Raw genomic sequence first — 26,843 nt, forward strand, 5'->3', positions numbered from 1 at the left:
GAATTCAGATTTTAATCTCAGAATTCTGACATCTCAAAATTATGACTTTAATCTCAGAATTATGACTTTTTTCTCGAAATTCTGACATTAAACTGAGAATTCAGATTTTTTTTTTTATACTTTGTTTTTATTCAGTTTTTCCATTTTTAAATGCAAAGGAACAGACATACATACAGTACACATGACAGAGACAGACATTAGTGGAGGGAACAAATACAAAATCAAATACAATAATAATAATAATAGGTCTTGAAGGAGCACATCCTTTTTCTTCACATCTAGTTTACAGAATTGTTGTGGGTTGCATACGAGACAACAATCACATCCAATGGGGAATTATCACATGGAGAGAACGGGAGAGGAAAAATAAAACAAAAACAACAACAAAAACACAGTATGTAGAGTGAATGGATCAACTGTAGGTTACCCCTCACAGAGGTCCCTTGATCTACCCAGATACAGAGGCCATCTCATCCAGTGGTTTTGTCCAATTTGTCCATGCATACGAGAATTCTGACTTTAATGTCAGAAGTCTTCTGACTTTTTTCTCTCCAAAATTCTGACTTTTTTCTCTCCAAAATTCTGACCAACTCAGAATTCTAATTTTATTTTCTGAATTCTGACTTTATTCTCAGAATCCTGACTTAAACTCAGAACTCAAATACATTTTTCTTTTCTTTTCTTTTCTTTTTTAAAATGTGTGTGGTGTTTAGGGTTAGGGTTTTTTATTTTATTTTATTCATTTATTTTTCAGGTGGCCCCTTTTGAATTCCAGGCAACCCCACAGGGTCGCGACCCCAAGGTTGGGAACCACTGATCTCAACTCCATTAAACAGTTGAAAGTGCTGAATTATATGATGGGCAACTGGTGGCCTGTGGGCTGCATGACAGGCTGACATGAGTAGCAATGTGTCTTAGGGTGGTTTCACTCTCGGGACCCGGGGCCGTTTCCGAGCACACTTGTCCCCAAACTGACCCCAGGTCCAGTTCATTTGATGAGTGTGAGCGTTGCTTTCCGTGCCCGGGCCGTGGAACAGAGAACCGTGACAGGGTCCAATTGAAAAGGTGGTCTGGGGAACGCTTGGGCGTGCCCAGGGACGGAACACTTGCGAATGTGAACGCCAACCATAACTGAACCACATAGATACATACGGTGAGGTGTACTTGATGATGCAAGTGTTCCCAAGCACAGAAGAAATGTGTAATGTGAAAGCTGACCAGCGGGGGAGAGGGGAGGGAGGGCAATCATACTCGGGCACGGAACGAAAGCAATTGTTCCCAGTGAGAAAGCCCCTGGTTTGAGTATACAGTGTTTATCTTTTTCCATACATGGCTGAAGCAGATTTAAAAAACCCTGGCAGAAGGCTAGTTCATTTTTGCTTTTTCACCCAATACATTTTAACTGTCATAAATCATATCACCAGCTCACAATTTAGATGCTAATTATCTATCTAAAACTTCTGTTTTTAGGGTTGTGATTAGGAGGAGAAACAACAAACAGACATGAACTGGCAAGGTTTTGTCCATTTATGCCATGCTGGAACAAATACATTAATAATGCATGTTGTGCATCATTTTTCAAATCCAAAATGTGTTAGTTAGCAGCAAACACCTTAGCAGCAACTATTCTGAGCATTTCATCTATCTCAAAATAAATTGATCTACAAAGATAAATGTGGATTATGTCGGAGAGATGGTGTCTTTTAGAGTAGCGATTACACATACTCACACATACACATGACACACCTCATGGCTCCCTCTTAGGGACTACTACAGAGTTGTTTTGGGCCGCTGCCACAGTCAGCTGCAGCAGATGTCATGTGGGTCAACAAGTCAGGAAAATGAAGCCATCCCACAAATAGGGAAATTCACATGGTGAAAGACGAGCTTTCACTCAACCACACAGAACCAGATAGACATGTGTTGATGCAGCCATCTCTCTCTCTCTCTCTCTCTCTCTCTCTCTCTCTCTCTCTCTCTCTCTCTCTCTCTCATTCATGTCTAATATAATGTGCTCTCTCCCTCTTCAGCATACACCAGCAATGCAGATATGATCCAGCCAGGCCTGACCCCACTGCAGCCTAACCTGGATGATTTCATGGATATACCAGGTACCTATTCACTCACTCACTCACTCACTCACTCACTCACTCACTCACTCACTCACTCACTCACTCACTCACTCACTCACTCACTCACTGATTGTCTGTCTGTCTGTCTGTCTGTCTGTCTGTCTGTCTGTCTGTCTGTCTGTCTGTCTGTCTGTCTGTCTGTCTGCCTGTCTGTCTGCCTGTCTGTCTGTCTGCCTGCCTGTCTGTCTGTCTGTCTGTCTGTCTGCCTGCCTGTCTGTCTACCTGCCTGCCTGTCTGTCTGCCTGCCTGTCTGTCTGTCTGTCTGTCTGCCTGTCTGTCTGCCTGTCTGTCTGTCTGTCTGTCTGTCTGTCTGTCTGTCTGTCTGTCTGTCTGTCTGTCTGCCTGCCTGTCTGTCTACCTGCCTGCCTGTCTGTCTGCCTGCCTGCCTGTCTGTCTGTCTGCCTGCCTGCCTGTCTGTCTGCCTGCCTGCCTGCCTGCCTGCCTGCCTGTCTGCCTGTCTGTCTGTCTGTCTGCCTGCCTGCCTGCCTGTCTGTCTGTCTGCCTGCCTGTCTGCCTGCCTGTCTGTCTGTCTGCCTGCCTGCCTGTCTGTCTGTCTGTCTGCCTGCCTGTCTGTCTGCCTGTCTGTCTGTCTGCCTGCCTGCCTGTCTGTCTGTCTGTCTGTCTGCCTGCCTGCCTGCCTGTCTGTCTGTCTGCCTGTCTGTCTGTCTGTCTGTCTGCCTGCCTGCCTGTCTGCCTGCCTGCCTGCCTGCCTGTCTGTCTGTCTGTCTGTCTGTCTGTCTGTCTGTCTGTCTGCCTGGCATCCACCATGAAACTTAGTAGAAAGGTTGGTGGAGGAATGCATGCCCTCTAGTTGCCCTCTAGTTGCTGCTGTTTCTGCTAGTTTAGTTGTAGCAAACCATCAACCCTCTGGCTACAAGTCAGCCTTTGTAACCTCCAAGTAAGCTGCTGCCCATTGCTGTGATACTGTATGGTGTGTGTGTGTGTGTGTGTGTGTGTGTGTGTGTGTGTGTGTGTGTGTGTGTGTGTGTGTGTGTGTGTGTGTGTGTGTGTGTGTGTGTGTGTGTGTGTGTGTGTGTGTGTGTGTGTGTGTGTGTGTGTGTGTGTGTGTGTGTGTGTGTGTGCATGTAAGTGTTTGTTCTCACAGCACTGACAGCAGAAGGATCAGCTGTCTGCCTCTCTGGGTCACGAGGGCCAGGGGAGCTGCCGGGCGGCACTGCCATGTCTTTAATTTATGCACAGTCAAATGGAAATATTCTATTCTTACTGAGATGAAAAGACAGAAAGACTGCTATGTATGATCACATTGTGCCACACTTTTTGCTGTGTTTTTGTCGCTTTGCTCAGTGGCTCAAAACTTTGAATTTGGTCAGGTCAGATGTGGGAGTTGGGTCAATCTGACAGACCAAGTTGGGTCAATCTGACAGACCATGTGACTGGCAGGAGTCAAACAATAGGCTCGTTTGAGATGAGCAAATTCTGCGCAGATTCGACCAGCGCCTTGCTTGCCCCGTTGCATGATGGTTAGAAAGTTGTCCGACTTGCTCCGCCCGCCTGCGTGAGCCACGGGACTCTCGTGAGAGCGAGGCGGGCGCAGATTTGGAGCGAGGTGCCGCAGTTGCTCCCCACCAACTGCGCCCGACTGCGGATGACAGAGGATGACGAGAAACGCATCAAGCTGAGCGCCCATTGGTTCAACACAGGTGCATCACAAACCCACAGTGAAGTGTAGAAACTTCAATTTTATATCTATTCCAAGCTGTCACTCTACATTTTACATAAATACCACCTGTAATGCCTACATTAAAATTAAAATAAAGAATCTGAAGGGCTGGGTCATTTGAGCAGTGAGTGTGGGTGGCGCTAATGCATGTTTTAATCTGTTTACAAACCGCTGTTAAACAAAACTGTAGAAGAAGAAAAGCAGCAGTTAGTGTGCTGCGGGGGTGTTCGACTTGTTGATGCCTCGCCTTGACTGTGCTCGTCTGCTTTCCAGGCGAGGCGGCAGTCAACTCAAACGAGCCTAATGTGACTGGCAGGAGTCAAACCATGTGACTGGCAGGACAAACCATGTGACTGGCAGGACAAACCATGTGACTGGCAGGAGTCAATCAATGTGACTGGCAGGACAAACCATGTGACTGGCAGGAGTCAAACCATGTGACTGGCAGGACAAACCATGTGACTGGCAGGAGTCAAACAATGTGACTGGCAGGACAAACCATGTGACTGGCAGGAGTCAAACCATGTGACTGGCAGGACAAACCATGTGACTGGCAGGAGTCAAACAATGTGACTGGCAGGACAAACCATGTGACTGGCAGGACAAACCATGTGACTGGCAGGAGTCAAACCATGTGACTGGCAGGACAAACCATGTGACTGGCAGGAGTCAAACCATGTGACTGGCAGGACAAACCATGTGACTGGCAGGAGTCAAACAATGTGACTGGCAGGACAAACCATGTGACTGGCAGGAGTCAAACAATGTGACTGGCAGGACAAACCATGTGACTGGCAGGACAAACCATGTGACTGGCAGGAGTCAAACAATGTGACTGGCAGGACAAACCATGTGACTGGCAGGAGTCAAACCATGTGACTGGCAGGACAAACCATGTGACTGGCAGGAGTCAAACAATGTGACTGGCAGGAGTCAAACCATGTGACTGGCAGGACAAACCATGTGACTGGCAGGAGTCAAACAATGTGACTGGCAGGACAAACCATGTGACTGGCAGGACAAACCATGTGACTGGCAGGACAAACCATGTGACTGGCAGGACAAACCATGTGACTGGCAGGACAAACCATGTGACTGGCAGGACAAACCATGTGACTGGCAGGAGTCAAACCATGTGACTGGCAGGACAAACCATGTGACTGGCAGGAGTCAAACCATGTGACTGGCAGGACAAACCATGTGACTGGCAGGACAAACCATGTGACTGGCAGGAGTCAAACAATGTGACTGGCAGGACAAACCATGTGACTGGCAGGACAAACCATGTGACTGGCAGGACAAACCATGTGACTGGCAGGAGTCAAACCATGTGACTGGCAGGACAAACCATGTGACTGGCAGGAGTCAAACCATGTGACTGGCAGGAGTCAAACCATGTGACTGGCAGGAGTCAAACCATGTGACTGGCAGGACAAACCATGTGACTGGCAGGAGTCAAACCATGTGACTGGCAGGACAAACCATGTGACTGGCAGGACAAACCATGTGACTGGCAGGAGTCAAACAATAGGCTCGTTTGAGATGAGCAAATTCTGCGCAGATTCGACCAGTGCCTTGCTTGCCCCGTTGCATGATGGTTAGAAAAGTTGTCCGACTTGCTCCGCCTGACCGACTGCGTGAGTCACGTGACTCTCGCGAGAGCGAGGCGGGCGCAGATTTGGAGCGAGGCGCCGCAGTTGCTCCCCACCAACTGCGCCCGACGGCTGCTGACAGAGGATGACGAGAAACGCATCAAGCTGAGCGCCCATTGGTTCAACACAGGTGCATCACAAAGCCACAGTGAAGTGTAGAAACTTCAAAACTTCAGAAATCTATTCCAAGCTGTCACTCCATATTTTACATAAATACCACCTGGAATGCCTACATTAAAATAAAAATAAGGAATCTGAAGGGCTGGGTCATTTGAGCAGTGAGTGTGGGTGGCGCTAATGCATGTTTTAATTTGTTTACAAACCGCTGTTAAACAAAACTGTAGAAGAAGAAAAGCAGCAGGAAGTGTGCCGTCGGGGGTGTTCGACTTGTTGACGCCTCCTCTGACTGTGCTCGCCTGCTCTCGTCTGCTTTCCAGGCGAGGCGGCAGTCATCTCAAACGAGCCTATTGTGACTGGCAGGACAAACCATGTGACTGGCAGGAGTCAAACCATGTGACTGGCAGGAGTCAAACCATGTGACTGGCAGGACAAACCATGTGACTGGCAGGAGTTGACAAATGCCTGGCAGCAATACAGAGAGCTGCACAAACCTTTGGGCAGGGACACATTGTTTGTTGTTTTGGCTCAATGCTCTGATCTCTTTGGATATGAAATGAAACCATGTCTATGAGACTGACAGCATTACTTTCAGCCATGCCGGTTAAAGAACGACAGTACAGTCTGGTGTATATGTGTTTGGGCAGATTAGCAGATTAAGTCAAATAATCGTCTTTATCTCTATGTAACCAAGCGATCTATCAAAGTACAAAGAAAAAAAAACTCATAACCATCATAAGGGACCCTATATTCAGGTGCTCTTGAATTGAATGGTGAAGTTGATGGTTGGTTATGGTTAGCTAAATGGCTGCTAGTAGTAAACACATTTCTACATTATCTAATGTAGTAAGAGTAAGGAACCACTGTACAGGTAGCTCCTCGGTAAGCAAGCAAGGCAGACTTATTCTATAGATACTGCAGTGTATTGAATAAATTGTCAAATGCATAATTCTGTATTATTGACAGCTGTATCAATGCTAGCGGCACGTTTGTGACTGACTGATATCTTTGTTTGTTTTTCTCAGATATCTTCATGAGCTACCGGGGCCAGCCCTCTGAGCAGGCTGGATTTGCTGACTGTGACTATTTTCAGAGCTCGTCTAGTGGAGCATTTGCCACAGTTCCCTCCTCTGGGGTAACAACTCCCCAGCTCCTTATCGACACCCCGCTGGCTCAGGTACAGTTCCCTCCTCTGGGGTAACAACTCCCCAGCTACTTATCAACACCCCGCTGGCTCAGGTACAGCTAGTATTGACAGCAGCTGCTCCTTGCTTGAGACATGTATTCTTGCAAAAGTATTGTGATGCTTATCTGTAGCAACTAATATTAGTTGAATGTTTAATCAATAAAATAGATTGGGGTGTCTGGGTAGTGTAGAGGTACAGTAAGAGCACTCACCTACCACCGCGGAGATCCGGGTTAGAGCCCTGCACGGGCCTCAAATCTAGGCCCTAGCCCAGCCCAGGCCCTACATGTTTGGGTCCGAGCTCGATGTGAGCCCTACGGCTTGTCAGAATTTCGGGCCCGAGCCCGGCCCCGGGCCTACCCCCCTCCACCCGAACCTTATGTGTTTCGGATAGCCTAAGCCTATATCAAATCAACACTATATAAAAAAAACTGCATTAAAACACTAAACACCACATTGTATCAGTTCAAACGTAAAACAAAAAACAAAAAAACACACAGGCAGGCCCGGGCCTGGCCCCGACCCTAGCTAGTGATGTGAAACTGGGGCCTAGCCCGGCCCTAGGGTCGGGAAGCTGGTTGCAAGCTGGTGGGGTTATGAGTCCTGGTACTAGTGCCTCCTCTGGTCGGTCGGGGTGCCTGTTTGTGGTGAAGGGGGGAACTGGGGTGAATACAATGTGAAGTACAATTGTGGAGAGAAAAAAAACAAGGAAAACTTATTGTGATGCTTTTACAGTTGCTACAGAGCAACTAATATTAGTTGACTGTTTAATCAATAAAATAGTTTGAATCTCTCACCAACCTCTCATCTGACAATCTGTCTCAGCCTTCCTCATGCAGCGCCCGGGCAGAGGCCAGGTCAGGCCAGGACTGCGGTGAATACCACACCTCGGGCATCGTATCTGCGGCCATGCCCTACGGACATCAATCATACCCCGATCCACCCGTTTCTATAGCAATAACCAGCATGCAGCAACCCGTCTCCGCAAGTACCAGTCCTTTTTTATACCCAACGCCATGCCACAAGTACGGTGATTACACGACGACAGTCAGCGCTGTGACCTCCACTGTCATCACTCACACTGCCTCCACCGCGGGGTCAGAGCAGCACCGGGCTCACGGCTACCCTCACACAGCGGACACGTACCCCCAGGCCCCCTGCCACTCTCTGAACTACCTGCCTGCGTCTGAGCCACTACACGCAGCCCTGCCCTCTCACTGCTTCTCGGTCCCAGAGCAGGTGGGCGTCACAGGGGTCAGGGGGAAGCACAAGCAGAAGACAGGAGGGATGAGGTTGACTGGTCCCTCTGTGGCTGCGTCTGGCCCCTCACCAAACGCCCCTCCGCCCACCAGCTGCCTGGCTAAACTGCTCTCCTCCAGCGCCCACGAACGTCAGTAAAGTTTCTCCACTCGGAAAAGAATGCATTGCGTATGCAGTGGAGTGATGCATGTGTCTGTCAGCAGAAATGTGCTAACTATGGGCTGCTGTGCTTGCAGGGAAGCCATCGCTGGGATTTGACACTACTTCAGTGGCAGCCAAATGTCAAAGGCCATCATCGCCTAGCTCCTCGGTAAGCCTTACCTTTCTTTGTATCACAAGAGCATTCTTGGTTTCCACTGACAGTTGGCCTGGCACAACATTTCAGAAAGAATTTACCCGTTCCACTTAAAGCTGCATTAGGCAACTTTGCTGCCCCAATTGGCAGCAGAAGGTAATTGTTTGGATTTTTGAAGGTTCGTAGGACTTTACCAAGGAATGATGTAAGTTGACATACTGTAAGTAAACTGCACACTCGCAGTGTTAATTTTGGCAGCTATTTTAGATTTAGTCTTAGTCTTAGTGTTTGGACGAAAACACTTATTACGGTAGTTTTAGTCACATTTTAGTGATTTCTATCCTTGATAGTTTTAGTCTAGTTTTAGTCGACGACAACGCAAAACGTTTTAGTCCAGTTTTAGTCGACAAAAAGTAATTACTTTTAGTCCAAATGTTTTCTGTCTTTAAACTACAGTAATTCAATTAGGCCAATAGGTATTGTAAATTGGATTCAAGTTGTGATTTACACCTCTATCACTGATGTGACGAAAGTGGCGTTGAGGTCATAAAATATATTGAAAGGGTCTTAAAAAAAAACGTCTTAAAAGGTATTGAATTGAATGTAACAATTCCTGCATATACCCTGGTAGGTGAGCAGAAGGTTTTTAGTCAATCCGGTAATGAATGTGTAGTGTAGTTGGATGAGAATGGGGGTGATGTGATTGGGGGTGTGATTTGGTGCGGTTTAACGATCTGGGCAAGTCTGTTGAGCAGGTTGGTGGGAAGGCCAGAGACAACAGAATTGCAGTAATCAATCTGGGATGTAACAAATGCCATCATTAGTGAGTCCAGCTTCCTCTGGATGTGCCTTGAGTTGATGGTTTAGAAGAAAGTTTTGTACAGTATTTCACGCTTAAGTTTCCATTAGATTTCCCGCCAGTGACCATACCCAGTGACCATACCCAGTGACCACACCCAGTGACCATACTCAGTGACCATACCCAGTGCAGTGATCATACCCAGTGACCATACCCAGTGATCATACCCAGTGACCATACCCAGTGATCATACCCAGTGACCATACCCAGTGACCATACCCAGTGATCATACCCAGTGACCATACCCAGTGACCATACCCAGTGATCATACCCAGTGACTATACCCAGTGATCATACCCAGTGATCATACCCAGTGACCATACCCAGTGATCATACCCAGTGACCATACCCAGTGATCATACCCAGTGACTATACCCAGTGACCATACCACACCTGAAAATTAATTTGGCCAAATAGGGCGAATCTACAAGGTCTCAGTGAGGAGGGGATGGGACACTCTTCTCAGTCACAGCCCCAGTTTGTAATTTAGGCTGGTAAGACAAGTGTATTTTAACATACATACATTGATGCAGCGTTATACTTACAAAACATTTTGCTTACTCTTATAGGAACAGTTGGAAAACTTTAATGGTGATGGAATTGGAAGCCAAACAAATTATGTATTCAGTTAGCCAAAAGTTACACAAATATATCTAGTCTACAAATTAATATTTTTAAAATACATAATGCCTGGCTGTAGCTAAAAAGGTCAAGGAATGAACACTTGTTCATTTTCAAGTGCTCCAGTGACCTCTGGTGTTCAACTGACTTAAATATAAGTTGGCTACCTTTCTGACAATACCCACTATATTTGTAGTGGAGGTTCGGAATGGTTCCGTAATCACATATAAAGTTGACTCAGGTATTGCTGCCCCATTTCTAATATAATTGTAGGTTACTCTAGTGGAACTTAATTTGAATAGTCCTGTCTGAGGGTCCTGTGAAACAACGTACAGCTTGATAGTTTTTCAAATATTAGAGTTATACTGTATAAAAACCATCTTCTATCACCAAGTGCTCATTGGTGTGTAACTTGTTGAACATCCTCTCAGGAGGAAATGGTCACTCTCAACTGGATGACATTTCTAAATGGAGCTTGTTTGTTTAGCAGTCAGGCAGTAGCATGCATGTTGGAGGAGCCTCATCCCAGCTGCAGCACGGGCCCAGTTGGCCCGCAGGGATCCCGCTGTTGTCACCGCTGCACAGCCACAGCCCTGCCCTGGGTCACGGCGGGCCCCAAGCCAGCACCTCCAGGGGCTCGGCGGTGTCTGCCCTGCTCACCCACACCTCCAACAACACAACCCTCCTCATTCCCAAGACTGAGAAACTCTCCCCTGTACAGATCTACGGCACTGAGAGGAACAGCTTAACAGGTGGGTCCACATTGTTCCAAAAAAAATAACATTAAATTATCCATAAGGTGATGAGAACAGACACAGGGCCTTTGGGTAGTGTAGATCTAAAAGCACTCACGTCCCGCCGTGGAGACCCGGGTTCAATTCCTTTGTAGCAGTACTTCCGAGTTCCTACAGACACAATTGCTGGTGGGGTATGAGCAGGGGCGGACTGGGATCATAATTCAGGCCGGGCATTAGATACCAAGCAGGCCAGGCCGATACGGGCCGACGGCGTTTGAAGCTCAATTTGGGCCGTTTGAAGCCCAATTTGGGCCGTTTGAAGCCAGATTTGGGTCGTTTAAAGCCAGATTTGGGCTGTTTGAAGCCCGATTTGGGCCGTTTGAAGCCCAATTTGGGCCGTTTTCATTCATTTTTTTTCATTCATTTACCTTTATTTATTCAGGAAAGGTCAGTTGAGAGCGCAAGCCCTCTTTTACAATGACGCCCTGACATTGAAGAACAATTTGGGCCAAGTCCAATTTTACAATGAGATGCACCCACTTTAAACCTGAATAAAGTAATAAAACCACTAGTAAACCAGTAGGCGGCGCCTGGCCTGCTGTTCAGTGAGTGGCCTGGCCTGGCCTGCAAAAAAAAAAAAAAAATTTTTTTTTTTTTTTTTTTTGCAGGCCAGGCCAGGCCAGGCCACCGGGCATTTGCCCGACGTGCCCGATTATGCAGTCCGCCACTGGGTATGAGTCCTGGTCGCTGCAATATCGCCTTCTCTGGTCGGTCAGGGAGCCTGTCTAGGGGGAGGAGAACTGGGGGGAATAGCATGATCCTTCCATGTCCTACCGGTGAAACACCAACTTATCCATAAAGTTATGAGAACAGAGACACCAAAACCATCCGTGTCCCTGGCAGACTGTTTGCTCCAGTGCTCCACTTTAGCTTTAATAAGCTTTAACGTAGAAGACTAGCATTATCTGAAAAGTGAGACAGTGAGAACTTCTAGCAGCTCTACAGCTAAATAACAAGTAATCTAAGCAGTTTTATGTAGGAAATTGGTAAAACTTGCAGGACAACTTTTCTTAAAATGAACATGTGATGGCCGATGGGAGACTAGTGTACAGCAAAAAAATATATAATAATAATAATAAAAAAAATCACTGAGCAGGGAATGAATGAATATGGTTTCTTATCTAAAGTAAACCTCATTACTGTACATCATCTAATATGTTGAGTTAATGAAATTTAATTTTTTAAATGTATGGATCCACAATGCAATAGGCACACAAAGTACCACAAATTGTGGCAATCAAAATTTTAATGTATTCCAATATAAACAGTATTTCAGTAGAGCCAGATAAAAAATTGGGTATTAACCTGCAGGGATTTATTAGGTACATGATAGGGAGTACATGATGTGCTGTAGGTATAAAGGTGCGCTGTCATCATCTCTCTTTATTTTAGTTAGTTTTTCTGGACATCCAGGGCAAACATCACCAACAAACCCTCTAGAGAAAGCGTCCAACCCTGAGTCCCCACACTCCTTCTCTGGACATGGAAAGTTGGAATCACATAAGGTAGTAAATATTGTCTTTGAAAATCTCAATACACAGATTCTACCTCATGGCGTGTCATAGGCCCTTTTCACAGCAACCATTTTGAGGTGGTAAAGCAGGAAGTAAAGCAGGTATAACCAATAACATTAATGATGGCCCTGGCACTGGAACACCTACAGTAAATGGGATGGAACAATCAATAATGGTATTGCTTATACAGTACCTGCTTTACTTCCTGATTTACTACCTCAAAATGGTTGCTGTGAAATGGGTCTATAGTTTACAAAACTTTCACCAAATATCAAATAGCTTGTTTTTGCACTCAGCCATGTGAGTGCTAAATAGCTGAAAATTGACAAATGTCGACTCGGCAGGGGAGTCTCAGTGTGATGTACTGATTGGAAAGCTCTGCTGTCTTTAGCAGACGGAGACCAGGAGGATCACTCACATCTCAGCTGAGCAGAAGAGGCGTTTCAACATCAAACTGGGATTTGACACTTTACATAACCTTGTGACAACGCTCAGCTCTCAGCCAAGCATAAAGGTACTGTGAAAGAGGGAGCAGCCCAGTTAGAGATAGAAGTACCGTATGCCGGTCGTCTGGGTAGTGTAGAGGTAAAAGCACTTGCCTACCCCCGGGACCCGGGTTCAATTCCCGGCAGCGGTACTTCCGGTTTCGTCAGATGTTCCTACAGACACAATTGGCCGTGTCTGCGGGTGGGAAGCTGGTGGGGTATGAGTCCTGGTCGCTGCACTAGCGCCTCCTCTGGTCGGACGAGGCGCCTGTTTTTTTGGGGGTGAATAGCCTTATCCTCCCGGATAAGCGGCTGGTGACTGCACATGTATCGGAGGTAGCATGTGCTAGTCTACAGCTCTCCCCAGATCGGCAGAGGATGTGGAGCAACGGGACAGCAGGGGGAATTGGCCAAGTACAATTGGGGAGAAAATGAGAGGGGAGGAGTACCCATACACCATGTAAACGCAGCCAACAGAAAACATCAAATCATTATGGATGTGAGCTCAGTGACAGAAAACTGACATGTGGTCATTCCTCTGTCTGCCGGCACAGATCAGCAAGGCCACCACCCTGCAGAAGACTGCTGAGTACATCAGCAAGATGCAGCAGGAGAGAGCCCAGCTGCACGAGGAGGCCCAGAGACTCCGAGAGGACATCCAGCTCCTCAACTCTGCCATCAAGTGAGAACACTGGCCTTGTCTGTCTGTGCAGCAGGCTCATGCACTGGATAGGTTTAGGCCAATAAATTGGTTTGCCAATATATCTGCAAACCAAAGCAAAAACCAAACTTAAAACTTTCTGTGTACATATTTTTTTAATTTAATTGTTGTTGTTTTTTCCTTGTTTCTTTTCCTAAATTACTTAAATAATGTGTTTCCCATACCACTAAATAGGTAGGAAGGTTACTTTGCCTTAATAGGTGCTAACCCTAAAATAATTTAATTAGTTTGTTTCAGAATTTAGTGGCCCGGGCATCCGGGTAGTGCAACGGTTAGGCCATGTTCAAACTGCAGGCAAATCCGATTTGTTGCTAAAGTCATTATCTTGATTGGTTTCCCAAATCTGATTTGGGAGACTGTCCGCACTGCCACAAATCTGATTTGGGCAAGTGTCCAGACACAACCAGCCTATTTGCATAGGTTGCTATGCTAACGACATAGGCGTCAGTAAACAACTACCGGTAGCTCTGAAAGTGCTTTCCAATGCAGAAGCACGAGAAATGACCATCATCTCTCGCCATCCAAACAATCATGCTCCTGAAAAAGACATAATTGCTCTCCCGTTTATAGTCTTCAAAATAAAAGAATCCCCTTTCCTGTACTGTGTAACACTGAACATGTAGAGCCTCTAGACACGAGGCAACTAAATCAATTCCATAAAATGCTTACATGAATGTTAAAAAAGTCACAGTGCCGAACTCCTCGACGTTTGGCAGTGCAGCAGCAGCAGCCTGGGAAAGACAGGGATTTCATTTTGAAGGTTATGACCAGAAGTAGTGTATTTAACTCCGGCCGGCTGGAGGAGCCGCGCTGCCGCTGAGAGGTAGTTGTGAAAAATAAATGTCGATAACGAAGAAAGTACACATTATTTCCTATTTTCAGTGAGTAAATGTTTGTTTCTATCTATGAAGTAGCTCCATTATGATTGAAGTTTGCTAGGTGCGCTGTGTTTCTGGCAGTGTTTGCATGTCTGCTCTCTGCTCTTCAAGCCCCCGCCCCCTGCAAAAGACACTCTCAAATGCGATTTGGGTGATTCCGCACTGAAGACACATCAGTCGAAAGCAGATTGGAATCCATTTGAAACTACCTCCATATGTGGTTTGGGACAAGTGACACAAATCAGATTTGGTGCTGTTCAGACTCATAAAACCAATCTGGATAGAATCATTATAGGTAATTTATTAAAGCTCACAAATCGGATTTGGCCTGCCAGTCTGAACGGGGCCTTAGTCTTGCTTTTCAGACTATCTCTGTTTCGCGCTGTACCAGCGCAGGAGAGAGTCTGGCTTCTCATACTCTCACTCTGGGATAGCGGGGGGAAAATGCGTCGTTATCTTACAACCATCCACCGAAAGTACCAAGCAAGCCTTCTTTATTGCACAATAGGGGGCTAGCTTGCTACCTAGCGTTGCTGTTGCTGTTGTTGTTCCACAGCGGTAGAGGCATTTGAGAGCGGACACGCAGGGAGTGTAAAGGGATTTCCCTTCGCTCTGACTGAAATGGTCAGAGCCAATGGCAGAGCTTGCAGGGAGCAGAAAGGGATTTCCCTTCCACTGCTATGTCACACATGATATACTGTACAGTGTGCATTGCATAAAGTGCACATCAGTGCTTAAGAAAGAAAGGACTGAATCCGTATTCATTAAATGCTGTTATAAAACACTTGCTCAGGTGTTATCCATTTGTTACAAACTGGTGATCAAAAGATGTGTTGCCTGATGATTTCTATTACAAACTGAGACACTGGAGACCAAAGTGTTAATTCATTCCAAAAGATATCTTATGTTTGTTTTCTGTGAATGCTTATCATCACCTCCAGTGCTGATGCACAGTAGTGCGGGTAATGTTTATCCTTAACTTCACAGATAGTGAAAGTAGGAAGTAATAAGAATGTAATGTCCCACCTACTAACCATTTTAAACAGCAGGTGCTCCAGGATCTATGACAGTCGTAGCATTGGGATCTTCAGTGTCAAATGTCTCCTCATGCAGCGTGTGCCAGCAGCAGCTGCCAGCCACCGGTGTGCCCATCACTCGCCAGCGCTTTGACCACATGAGGGAGAAGTTCAGAGAGTACGTCCGGACTCAGACGCTGCAGAACTGGAAGTTCTGGATTGTATCCTTTAGGAATATACTGTAAACCAGGTTGTAAGAGGCACACATTTATACAAGGCAGGCCAAACATGAAACAAAACCTCCAGACCGTTTAAAATAACCAATTCTTAATTATTGCCTCTCTCTATCTCTCTCTATCTCTATATCTAGAATAAAAGAAGAAGCTTCCATATTAAACACACCACATGCTTTGCTGGTGATAACTGCTCAGGCAGGCATTGAAGCATCCTCCACACAGACATGAGACTGTCTTTGCATCCTGTTGGAAAATATAAAAGTAGAAAAATACAACAAATATAAAATTTTTATTCGATTTTAAGCAGAGTAATATTATTACTCTGCTTAAAATTGAATACATTTTTTTTTATAAACAAATTTTATTGCAGGGTAGTACAATACAGCAATAGTTGACTACATACAATGTTTTTCAATATTTCCCAAACATTCCCACCCCACCCATATCCCCCATGAGCTGCTTGACCATAGTGTATATATAAGGCAGGGTTTACTTGGCTTGTATTTCCAAAAATGGAGCCTATACATGAATTTACTACATAGCCAAATATCCAAATATACACTTGTGTATATGAGACTACGTCACAAAAGAGTAAGTGTGAATAAACACACACTAAAATCTAATTTCTGCATGAAAATTCTACTGAAGTATGTGCCTTACTATCAGAAATAACATGTTTTGCTCCCAATTTCATTTGTCCTCAAATAAATTAGTAACTAACAAGTGTTTGATCAACATATACAGTACGTATAAGAAATAGGTAAGATAAGATAAGATAAGATAAGATAAGATAAGATAAGATAAGATAAGATAAGATAAAATAAGATAAGATAAGATAAGATAAGATTATACTTTATTGTCCCGTAGGGAAACTTGCATTGGGCTCCAAGCCACTGCATTACACAGCACAGCACAACATCATCACACAGTGAACATGCACGCATACATACACACTACACAGTACACAAAATGTGCATAAATCACATATAGTGACAGTAGTGCTAAAAAAAATGGTAAAAGGTAATAAAAAAGAAACAGATATATTAAAAAAAAATGGTATAAGAACTGAGTAGAAAAGCAATAGGATGCTTATCTTGAAAAGTAATGAAGAAAATGTCCCCTAAATTGGAAAGATTGAGAGTCCTAGCACCACAAACATTTTCTCCAGTACTGTACTGGAGTAAATTACCAGCCCTGATCTTTGTGCAAATAAGTAGAATACCATAATGTTGTGGTCATACAGATTACATTATTCAAGTGGGGCATCTCCAGCTCTAATGTAGCAGATAAAACAAAAGCCTGTCTGTAGGAAATGCCGGCAGGAGAGAGAAAAAAACACATTAGGTTTAATCCATAAACCTTCCCTTAATTATTATCACCGAATCCTTGACTGGGCTGCATTAAACTCCTTTTCTACCATCCTTATCTTCAGCCGAGATAAGAGCCTCACATCACCACACACTCATCTCTGTGTTGCATAAAGCGCCTCCAGGGTGTTTCCTTTCCATGAATATTAAGGTATTCTCACTGGTCCCTCAGGTGCAGTTACATGACTGCTGATATTCTATTAAATCCATACAATATTACTGGGGAAGGATGCTTTATCTGTATGGGGATTCAACAAGCCAGTAATAAATTCAAGATAGCATCTGGGTTTGACCACTAGTTTTCTATCTAGCTTAGAAATGGTGCTCTCCAACAAAATGGATGGTACATGGACTGCATTTATATAGCGCTTTTATCCAAAGCGCTTTACAATGTGCCTACATTCACCCATTCACACACCGAAGGCGGCAAGCTGCCACGCAGGGTGCTGGCACAGCCATCGGGAGCAATTTGGGGTTCAGTGTCTTGCCCAAGGACACTTCGACATGCGGACTGGAGGAGCCGGGGATTGAACCACCGACCCTCTGGTTAGTGGACAACCCGCTCTACCTCCTGAGCCACAGCCGCCCTAGCTGTTTCAAAGCCTTTCCTCAGTCTTTTTTTTAATCTACCACTAGTTCATTGCTAACAGTCAAAGATAGAGAAAAAAGAATTAAGCCAACACAGTCTCACAGAAAATTGTAAAATAGCAACGTTTTGGACCAACGTTGCTATGTTACAATTTTGGCTCGAAAATTGTAAAATGGTAACGTTCTGAGATCTTAGGGTTAGGGTAGGGGGAGGGGTTAGAAACAGAAAATCTCTGTAAACCACGCCCAAACCACACCCACCCCTGTAGAAACGTACGTTACCATTTTACAATTTCGGAGCCGACATTGTAACATAGCAAGTTGGTCCACAAACGTTGCTATTTTACAATTTTTTTGGACATCGGGTTGAATTAAGCAGTACATGATTTAATTTCCATTGGGTTTAGAATTGCAGGTTGAGATCTAAAATTGTGGCTTTAACCTTTCAGTTTAACTTCCAAAACCGCAATCTCTATAAAGTGCTAACTGCTGACAGTGTGTGAGAATTGCACAGTGAGCCATGGTAGGGACTCTGGAGTGTTATCTATCTATATATACAATTGAGTATGTGGACTTTGTGGCCCCTATCGTTGCATCGGCGCAGTTTCTAGGCCGAGCGGCAGGCGCAGATCAAAGCAGTGGGCGTGGAAAGGCGCACTTGATATCGTCGTGCTGGCGCTAGATGCAGCCCAAAGCATTACAACCACGCCTTTTAGGCGTAAAATTATGCACCGTCATGCTCATTGGATAAGTGCAATAAACGAATCGCACGCTTGCCTTTTTAGCTCCAATTCCAGTGATCCCGCAAAACCAGACGAAAGCCAAACGCTCTGCCCCCCCCCCCTCCCTTCATCCAGCCTGTCTGTCTGCATTATAGGCTATTGTTCCATATTATTATGCTTCTCAAACCAATCTAACTGCAGTTTCAATACTGCAAGCATGTAAATACGCTACACTATAGCAAGATCAAAGTGAAAATAATGTTCTATGCATCAGCTAGAAAAATATAGCCTATTAGATTGGTGAAAGTTTGTCCAGAAAGATATCATTTTCTCTCGCCTGCTGCAGGAAGGATGATGCACATAAATATACCCTACATTATGTCAAGTCATTGCATAAATGTGTTTTTATTGTAAAACTAAATGTGAAATAGGGCCAAGTTATTGGAGGAACATCACAGTATAGCAGATGCCATTAGAAGCGCGTTCCGAAGCGCATTCCGCTGTTACTTCTCTAAATCACGTTAACTCGACAAGGGGTATATATATGCCCAGGAGGACATATATGTTTCACATAGGGTGGTGTTTTCATTTCGATTTTTTATTTGGTCCAATATTGAAATGTTGACAATGGCAGGCTGTGTTACCATTACACATTAATTTAGAACTACCTTTTATATCTATTTTGGCTCATTTGGTGGCTATTTAGTAGCAAATGAAGAAACACAATGCATGCTGGGAACTCAGAGAGAGAGAGAGAGAAGGGTGACAGAGAAGAAGCAGTGAAGGCAGAGAATAGGCCTGCTTTTCAAAAGCGCAAAGCGCTAAATGTACGCCAGATCCCAAGATATCACTAGGCTGGTATTTAGCGCCGACACGCCCACTTTGGGACTGCGCCACGCCCATTCGGCCTAAAGCGCATTTGGCAGCCTAAAGCCTATTGCTATCTTGCCGAAACAGGCGCAAGGCACGTTTTTTTGCGGTTAAGGCCCGTAATAGCGCCGATGGCCTGTGGGAGAATAGAGCCCTGTCTGTTTGTTGGTTCAAGTTCTGTGTTCGGCCACAGCTATGCCGTTTTACGTGCGATCGGGGCGGAAACCTTCGGGGGTTTAGAGCAGGGGTGGGCAATTATTTTTCATGGGGGCCACATGAGAAACCCAGATTGTTGCCGGGGGCCGAACAAATATTGTCATGCTGTAACCCATGGATGGGTAATTTTGATGATAGAGAGGGCCACAAAAAATGTCCTCGCTACCAGGTTTTGCTGAGGGCCGAACGGCGGCAGCGCGAAAAATTTGGTGCATTTGAAGCCAGGTTTAGAGGAATAACTCATTTTAAATTAACAGTTGTGATGTCATTATTCAGTCTTAACCACCCATATTTGATCCTTTTCTCACTCACTCCTATGTCACCACCTGCTCTCAGGGCTTGAAATTAACTTTTTTGACCACCTGCCAATATGGCTGCTAGATTTTAAAGTTACCAGCCAATTAGAATTTCCACTAGCTGAAATGTTTTTCTTGAAATAAATCAGAATATGAGTGGGTTAATTTAAGCGTAAGTATCAGTAAGTGTCCCGGGATGATCAAAGCCTGTGTTGAGGGTCACAAGAACAAAAATGCAGTCTTGAAGCTAAATAAATCCAAAACCAATGAGTTATTTGAGTTTTCTACTTCAATGTAGCCTTTTAGTCATAAAGATTATTGAAAGATATTCCATATTCCAGACTGAAATGCTATAACAGAAGTGGAGTATTGGCCAGAATATGACATGAACATTTGGACACTTATTCAGCGGGTATCTTGCATGTTGCGTTCAGGTGCACTGTGTGTGTAAAAGAAAAAAAAAAAAAAAAAAAAAAAACTTTTTTTTTGCAATTCCATCGCGGGCCACACAGAGCCATATTTTGCCCATGTGTGGTTTAGAGGGCATCCGTGCGGGTGACCTGACAGAGCAGGATTTTTTATTAGGCTAATTAGCTAATGATGTGATGTCATCAGTGATTATGTCAGAAATTATGTCATAAGGGCACACACACACACACACACACAAGGGTGCATTGTGACAAGACATTGCAATAACACTTAGTGAGCAACACACACACATACACACACGCCAATAGAGCAGGCGAGGCCAAGCTACTGCGCGGCCTCGCCCAGGCATCAAGCACGGGTAGTGCGTGAGATGCCTAGTGTCTGAAATTTCTATAAAATACTGAGTACTTACTGAATACTTAGCGAAAGACAGCATTTGAGACACTTTATGCAATGCTCACAAACAACTCAAGGTTTGTTATGCAAATAAGCTTTATGAACTACATATCTCATTTTATGGTGCACTATCCAGACTTCTTTCCTCAACCCAGCATCAGTTCAGTATCATCATTGAGCCTCTGTTTGAGTCCTATAACGGAATGGTGTCCACTGCCAGTGTGGAGGACCTGTGTCGATCTACCCTGTCCTGGCTGGACCAGCACTGCTCCCTGCCTGCCCTAAGACCCAGTGAGTCCAAAACCAATGAACGTTTAGAACCAATCTTTATCCAAGTAAAATTACAGATTTAGAGCAACTAACCAGGTCCATAGAGTACCTAAGTCTCGTCATCGCGAGATTGTCCATGGGACCTGAGAGAGTGAATTCTCCATTCATTTCCCCATAGATGTTTCCTAAAAATCTGTCCTTTACTTGCGATAAACGATATTAGTTGACAACGTTTCGGTCCTTAGACCTTCATCGTCCTTACACCTTCATCGTTCTTAGACCTTCATCGTTCTTAGACCTTCATCGTCCTTAGACCTGATGAAGGTCTAAGGATGATGAAGGTCTAAGGACCGAAACGTTGTCAACTAATAACGTTTATTGCAAGTAAAGGACAGCGGGAATCCTCTTTTCTCTGGCCTTTGGACTTCTCCTCCAACCTGTCCACAAGAAACTTAAGGTGTGCATTAGATCCTTTTGTCAAGTACTGTGAGACTCATTCAAAGATGTGATATTCCACAAATCTGATGAACAGGGGCTAATATCCCCTCCCCAGGCCTGCAGAAGCAGTCAGCACTTACAGGCACTGCAGTACAAATTACACATTGTTCTTCACCTGTAATAAATGATGTGTAAATCATTTACAATTCATTTACAAGGCTTTCAGCATCCTCTAATCTAAAGTGTAAACAATTCATCTGTGAAATGTTCTATGGTCCCTGGTGATTCTGAATATTGCTGAATCACTTGGTGTGTCCAAGTAAAACTCTTTTTAGAAGCAGTTTACCAAATGTCTATGGGAAATTGGGAATGAAATCCCTTGGTCTCATGCCAAACCCGGACTGCCAAACCAAGACTTATAGGCACTATTTGGAAAGTAAAGTCCCAGATCTTTCACGTTGTCCCTTTACATTACCTGTAACTTGTGGTGTGTGTGTGTGTGTGTGTGTGTGTGTGTGTGTGTGTGTGTGTGTGTGTGTGTGTGTGTGTGTGTGTCCGTGTCCTCAGTGGTTCTGAGTTCACTCCGCCTCCTGAGTATGTCCACGTCCATCCTGACAGACCCCAGCCTGCTGCCAGAGCAGGCCACCCTCGCTGTCACCCAGGGTGCCCAGCCGGCTTCCGCCCTGGACCACTCCCTACAGCCCGCTACTCAGGACAGCTCGCACCCCATGTGACTGTGAAGAACACACTGTGGGAACTTTATCCAAATGCTCATGCCGACTGCAAGGCAGAGGAGGCCCGGCAGAGAAAAAAAGACTCAAAATAATCCCATTCCAGTAAAACTCACCAGCTGCTGAATGAATGTATTCCAGTATGCCCAAAGGTTACAGCAACTATGTAAAGGAATCTCTGCCTAAATTCAAATTGAGCTATAACATACACTTGTAATTATTATAAATCTAAAAATCATACTTGCTCCTTTTCCTCCGTGAAGCAGAGATTCACACAGATGAGTGGTGCATGTTTCAGTCAGTTTGCCTTTGACATGATTTAGTAACATCAGTGGCATTTAATCAGAGAAACCTTGAAAATCTCAGGTTAATGGGTGTCTGGGTAGTGTAGAGGTAAAAGCATACCACCGTGGAGACCCAGATTCATTTCCCGGCAACTGTACTTCCAGCTTGGTCAGATGTCCTTACAGACACAATTGGCCATGTCTGTGGGTGGGAAGCTGGTGGGGTATGTGTCCTGGTCGCGGCACTAGCGCCTTCTCTTCTCTGGTGCCTGTTCTGGGGGAGTAACTTGAGCCACACGTTAAGTCCTGCTGGTGAAGGTCCTCGCTGCCAGGTGAAAAGAAGCGGCTGGCGACTGCACATGTATCGGAGGAAGCATGTGCTAGTCTACAACTCTCCCCAGATTGGCAGAGGGGGTGGAGCAACGACCGGGACAGCAGGGGGAATTGGCCAAGTACAATTGGGGAGAAAATGGGAGAAAAACTGAAAAAAGGTGATAAAAAAGAAAATAATCTCAGGTTAACTTTGTCTGTGCAAAATGTATCATTGCTTTTAATTGCTAGTGTTTACTAAGCACAATATTGTCTTTGCGTAGGCTATATTGTTGAACTCTTAAGGTAAATATCATACACCAGGTGATATGTACAGGTTTTTTATGCCTCCGCGGCGATAGCCAGGCCGTATGCATTATGGATTTGGGTTGTCCGTCCGTCCGTACATACAGTATATCCGTACGTACATACGTACGTCCAATGTTCGTTAACGTGATATCTGAGGAACGCCTTCACGGAATTTCATCAAATTTGCCTTAAACGTCGACTTGGACTCAATGATGTGGTGTGGTTTTGGTGGTCAAAGGTCAAAGTTCAAGGTCACTGTGACCTCACGAATGCCATTCCCAAGTTCATTAACGCGATATGTCAGGAACGGCCTGACGGAATTTCTTCCAATTTGGCTCAAACTTCAACTTGGACGCAAGGATGAACTAATTAGATTTTGGTGGTCAAAGTTCAAGGTCACTGTGATCTCACGACCGCTTGTTTCATGCTAGTTAATGTGATATCTCAGGAACGCCTTAATGGAATTTCATCCAATTTTCCTCAAACGTCCACTTGGACTCAAGGATGACCTTATTAGATTTTGGTGGTTAAAGGTCAAAGTTCAAGGTCACTGTGACCTCATGAACCCCATTTCTAAGCTCTTTAACATGATATCTCAGGAACGCCTTGATGGAATATCTTCCAATTTGGCTTAAACGTTGACTTGGACTCAAAGATGAACTAATTAGATTTTGGTGGTCAGAGTTCAAGGTCACTGTGATCTCACAACCGCTCGTTTCATGCTAGTTAATGTGATATCTCAGGAACGCCTTCATGGAATTTCATCCAATTTTCCTCAAACGTCCACTTGGACTCAAGGATGACCTTATTAGATTTTGGTGGTTAAAGGTCAAAGTTCAAGGTCACTGTGACCTCACAAACACCATTTTCAAGCTTGTTAACGCGATATCTCAACAACACCTTGATGGAATGTCTTCCAATTTGCCTCAGACGTCCACTTGGACTCAAGGATGAACTGATTAGATTTTGGTGGTCAAAGTTCAAGGTTACTGTGACATCATGACCGATTGTTTCATGTTCGTTAATGTGATATCTCAGGAACGCCTTAATGGAATTTCATCTAATTTGCCTCAAGGACTCAACTGAAGGATGAACTGATTACATTTTGGTGGTCAAAGGTCAAGGTCGCTGTGACCTCTCGAACGCCATTTTCAAGCTTGGTAACGCCATATCTCAGTAACACCTTGATGAAATTTCTTCACATTTGGATTTTTTTAGGTACAAAGGCTGCCCTAGATTAGTGGTTCCCAAAGTGGAGGCTGGGGACCACCAGGGTTCTGAACAGGTCCCAGTAAAAGGAGGTGGTGTATTAGCACAATGAGATAATGTATAAATATGTGTCACCCATGTCCCCTCTCTTCCTACAGCTTAGAAAGTTATTCAATGTCATACCAAATCACAACAATGATAACCTGAGCACTAGGGCATCAATTCACTAAACCCAAGTTATCGCAGAAGTATGGTCTAATAACATTTGACACCAAAACATGCTTCTATTGGCTATTTGTTGGGGCAAGTGGGGATATTACTGATAAATTATTAAACCTAAATCTCCAAAATATCTTGCCCAGATGCTCTGAGGGAAATTGGTCCTGATTGGTCTCTGATGTGATTTATTTTATGACTTCCAAATAGATCTATGGAATTTTGGTAACACTTCAGATTAGGGAACATGTGAACTATTAACTATCGATTTTCCTTCAATAGTTTCACAATTTCTCTCAATAAATGTGATACTAGTGCCTTACTGCCTTGTAAGCCCCATACTGAGCAAAGCAGACTAAAAGCCCAATGCATGTGCATTGACTGCTATAAACACAGTCTAAAAACAGGTGTACTACTAGAACATTTAAATAGACTGGAACTATCATTAATGTTAATTAGTTACACCTGTTTGCCCTGCTTTGAGACCTCAAAATGGCTCCTGTGAAAAGGTCCTAAAACCCATACTTAATGGTACTTGTAGAATACAATAGTGCAGAATAAGGTGCTAATAACATAACAACAACTAACATAATGTGTTACTGTCATTGTATTACTTTCCCACAGTAACTAGTAATCTAAAAGATTGAAATTTCCAAAACAGTAATTATATTACAGTTACTATTAAATCCAAATAATTTCAAGTTACTGTATTACTTCCTCCATTGCTAAAACCAAGTGTGGAGATAGGTCTGGCTATGTGAGACTAGTAGGTTGCCAGAATGTGATTCGTTTTTTTGTCCTAGGTAGGCAAATAAATAAAGTTTGGCTGATTGTTGACGATCTCCTGTAAGGTTAATTATTGTTCCCATAAAGTGGATTAATTGTAGTTTAATTTTTTGTTTTTTTAGGGGCAACACATCACAAATGTAATTTATTACTTTTAACAGTAACACAGTAATATATTACCAGTAGGATTTCAGTAATATTATACCCGTCCAAGTAACGCAAGTTACTGTACAACTTGAAACTGAGCAGCTGTCATAGGCCGGGAGCTAGCTGTTTTTGAATGGAGTTTGGTTAAAGATTCGCTAAGCACAGTGCCGACGACGACTCATGACAACTATTTGCCTTGTAGGGAATAACGTGCATGCTCCCGCACCCCCTCCCCCCGCCCACTGGCAGAGAGAATACTGACCATTTCCAGCTGTTTCTAAACAAAGAAGACCCCTCATGTTTAAAAAGGTGAAACCGGAAAATATCCTGCTAGCCGCTAGCCAGACATGATCCAGACTTCATGTTTAAAAGCCACTATAGAGTGCCAAAGTCACGCCCTCTTTCACCTTCAGCATAGGGCTAAAACTATAATTTAATATATATATATATATATATATATATATATATATATATATATATATATATATATATATATATATATATATAATTTAGCCTTTATTTAACCAGGTTTGTCCCCAGGTTTGTCCCCATACTATTTTTATACGCATTTGCCTTCGTATCATCGAAGACGCCGTGACTTTGGCACTCTTTTGTTATGGGGGTGTAGAAGCCCCTCCCAGCAGACAGAGGGCGCTGCGGCGCAGACGGGGTGTAGCAGCGCAGTGAGGGTTTTTGTTACAAAAGCTGCTTAGTGCGCTGTCCACTTCAGCACCACAGAAGACAGGCAGGCAGCACACAGCGAGGCGAGGCAGCAGCCAGGCTAGCAGAGAAGAAACCTACCGCACAGCATCACTCAGCACCGCAGCACGGTGTCCGACATACACACGATATACGCAAACAACATTCGCAACTGAGAGCCGTGAAATACGACGATACCTCCGTGGGAAAGACTGCAGAAAAAGGTAAGAGTTTTCGAAGAAGCTGAAATTGGATCAAGTTGCTGGACGCAGGGATAATGCTGTAGCTGCCTTGCCCTTCTGGTAGGGCTTTTCATAGAAGCACATCATCAACGCTGTTGTGTTTGCGTTAGCTCCTGGGCATGTTGTTATGTATCGTATTTCATCCTGCGGCGAGTTTTTTAGATGGAGAGAGAAGATTGAGTGTTGGAGGGCTGAATGCAGACCGTGTTTTTGTTGTTGCGAAGGCTTTCCTCGCTTTGCAGATGGTGCTGTTTTATACTCGTCGATTTCCGTTGCTGCACTGTTGCCAGCTGGCGTTTTTTGTTCTTCTTCATCATCCATAGTCCTGATTAAAGGGTATTAACGTTTGTCATTGTTGCCTTATATCTGTGAATTCAGGGATTTGTTGGTTGGTAATCACCTCAACTCTGTTTACACTTTTTTTATTTGCTGAGTTCACCGTCCTTGTTAGGATGACATAAATCTTGATGACAAACAGTAAAGGTAGGATATAACGTTAAGTAGCCTACCAAGCGGATGTTAGTATGTTGGTGGTGGTGGTGGTAGTGGGGGCGGGGGGCAGTAAAGTAGACCTATAATTGCTTTTTGTTATTGATGGTGGTTGTTTGTCTCGTGATTATCACCGACTGGATGTCATAAATGTACCCCTTCTTCTTATTTACCATGGTTGTGTTTTGTAAATAAGCTAAAGGTAAATAATAATCTTGCTGCTGGCTGTATTCTCCATTCTATAAACAAAAAATGGTAGAAAGTGGTATTATTTTAAAATTAATCAATTGAAAATAGATTAGAAAATAGACTCACATTCCTTGTCCAATATTAACAATGACCTTGACACATTATTTTAGCCAATAGTGATGGAGAGAACT

At 44.3% G+C, this 26,843-nt stretch overlaps 1 protein-coding gene across 1 annotated transcript in view; it reads left to right on the top strand.

Annotated features, from left to right (window-relative positions):
* The window catches only part of mlxipl (MLX interacting protein like), a gene marked incomplete at both ends in the record, with an annotated part of 40,015 nt that extends 18,239 nt beyond the window's left edge, over positions 1–21,776 (top strand). The window contains 11 exons of the mRNA XM_083641567.1: positions 2,031–2,111; positions 6,608–6,759; positions 7,564–8,158; positions 8,265–8,338; positions 10,291–10,555; positions 11,993–12,105; positions 12,506–12,628; positions 13,154–13,281; positions 15,312–15,435; positions 20,496–20,625; positions 21,610–21,776. Of these exons, the coding sequence (XP_083497693.1) occupies positions 2,031–2,111; positions 6,608–6,759; positions 7,564–8,158; positions 8,265–8,338; positions 10,291–10,555; positions 11,993–12,105; positions 12,506–12,628; positions 13,154–13,281; positions 15,312–15,435; positions 20,496–20,625; positions 21,610–21,776 (1,952 nt within the window). The remainder of the gene's footprint in view (positions 1–2,030; positions 2,112–6,607; positions 6,760–7,563; positions 8,159–8,264; positions 8,339–10,290; positions 10,556–11,992; positions 12,106–12,505; positions 12,629–13,153; positions 13,282–15,311; positions 15,436–20,495; positions 20,626–21,609) is intronic.
* Positions 21,777–26,843: the final 5,067 nt, after the last annotated feature.

Source organism: Poromitra crassiceps (assembly GCF_964638095.1).
Source record: "Poromitra crassiceps genome assembly, chromosome: 1".
NCBI classification, from domain to species: domain Eukaryota; kingdom Metazoa; phylum Chordata; class Actinopteri; order Beryciformes; family Melamphaidae; genus Poromitra; species Poromitra crassiceps.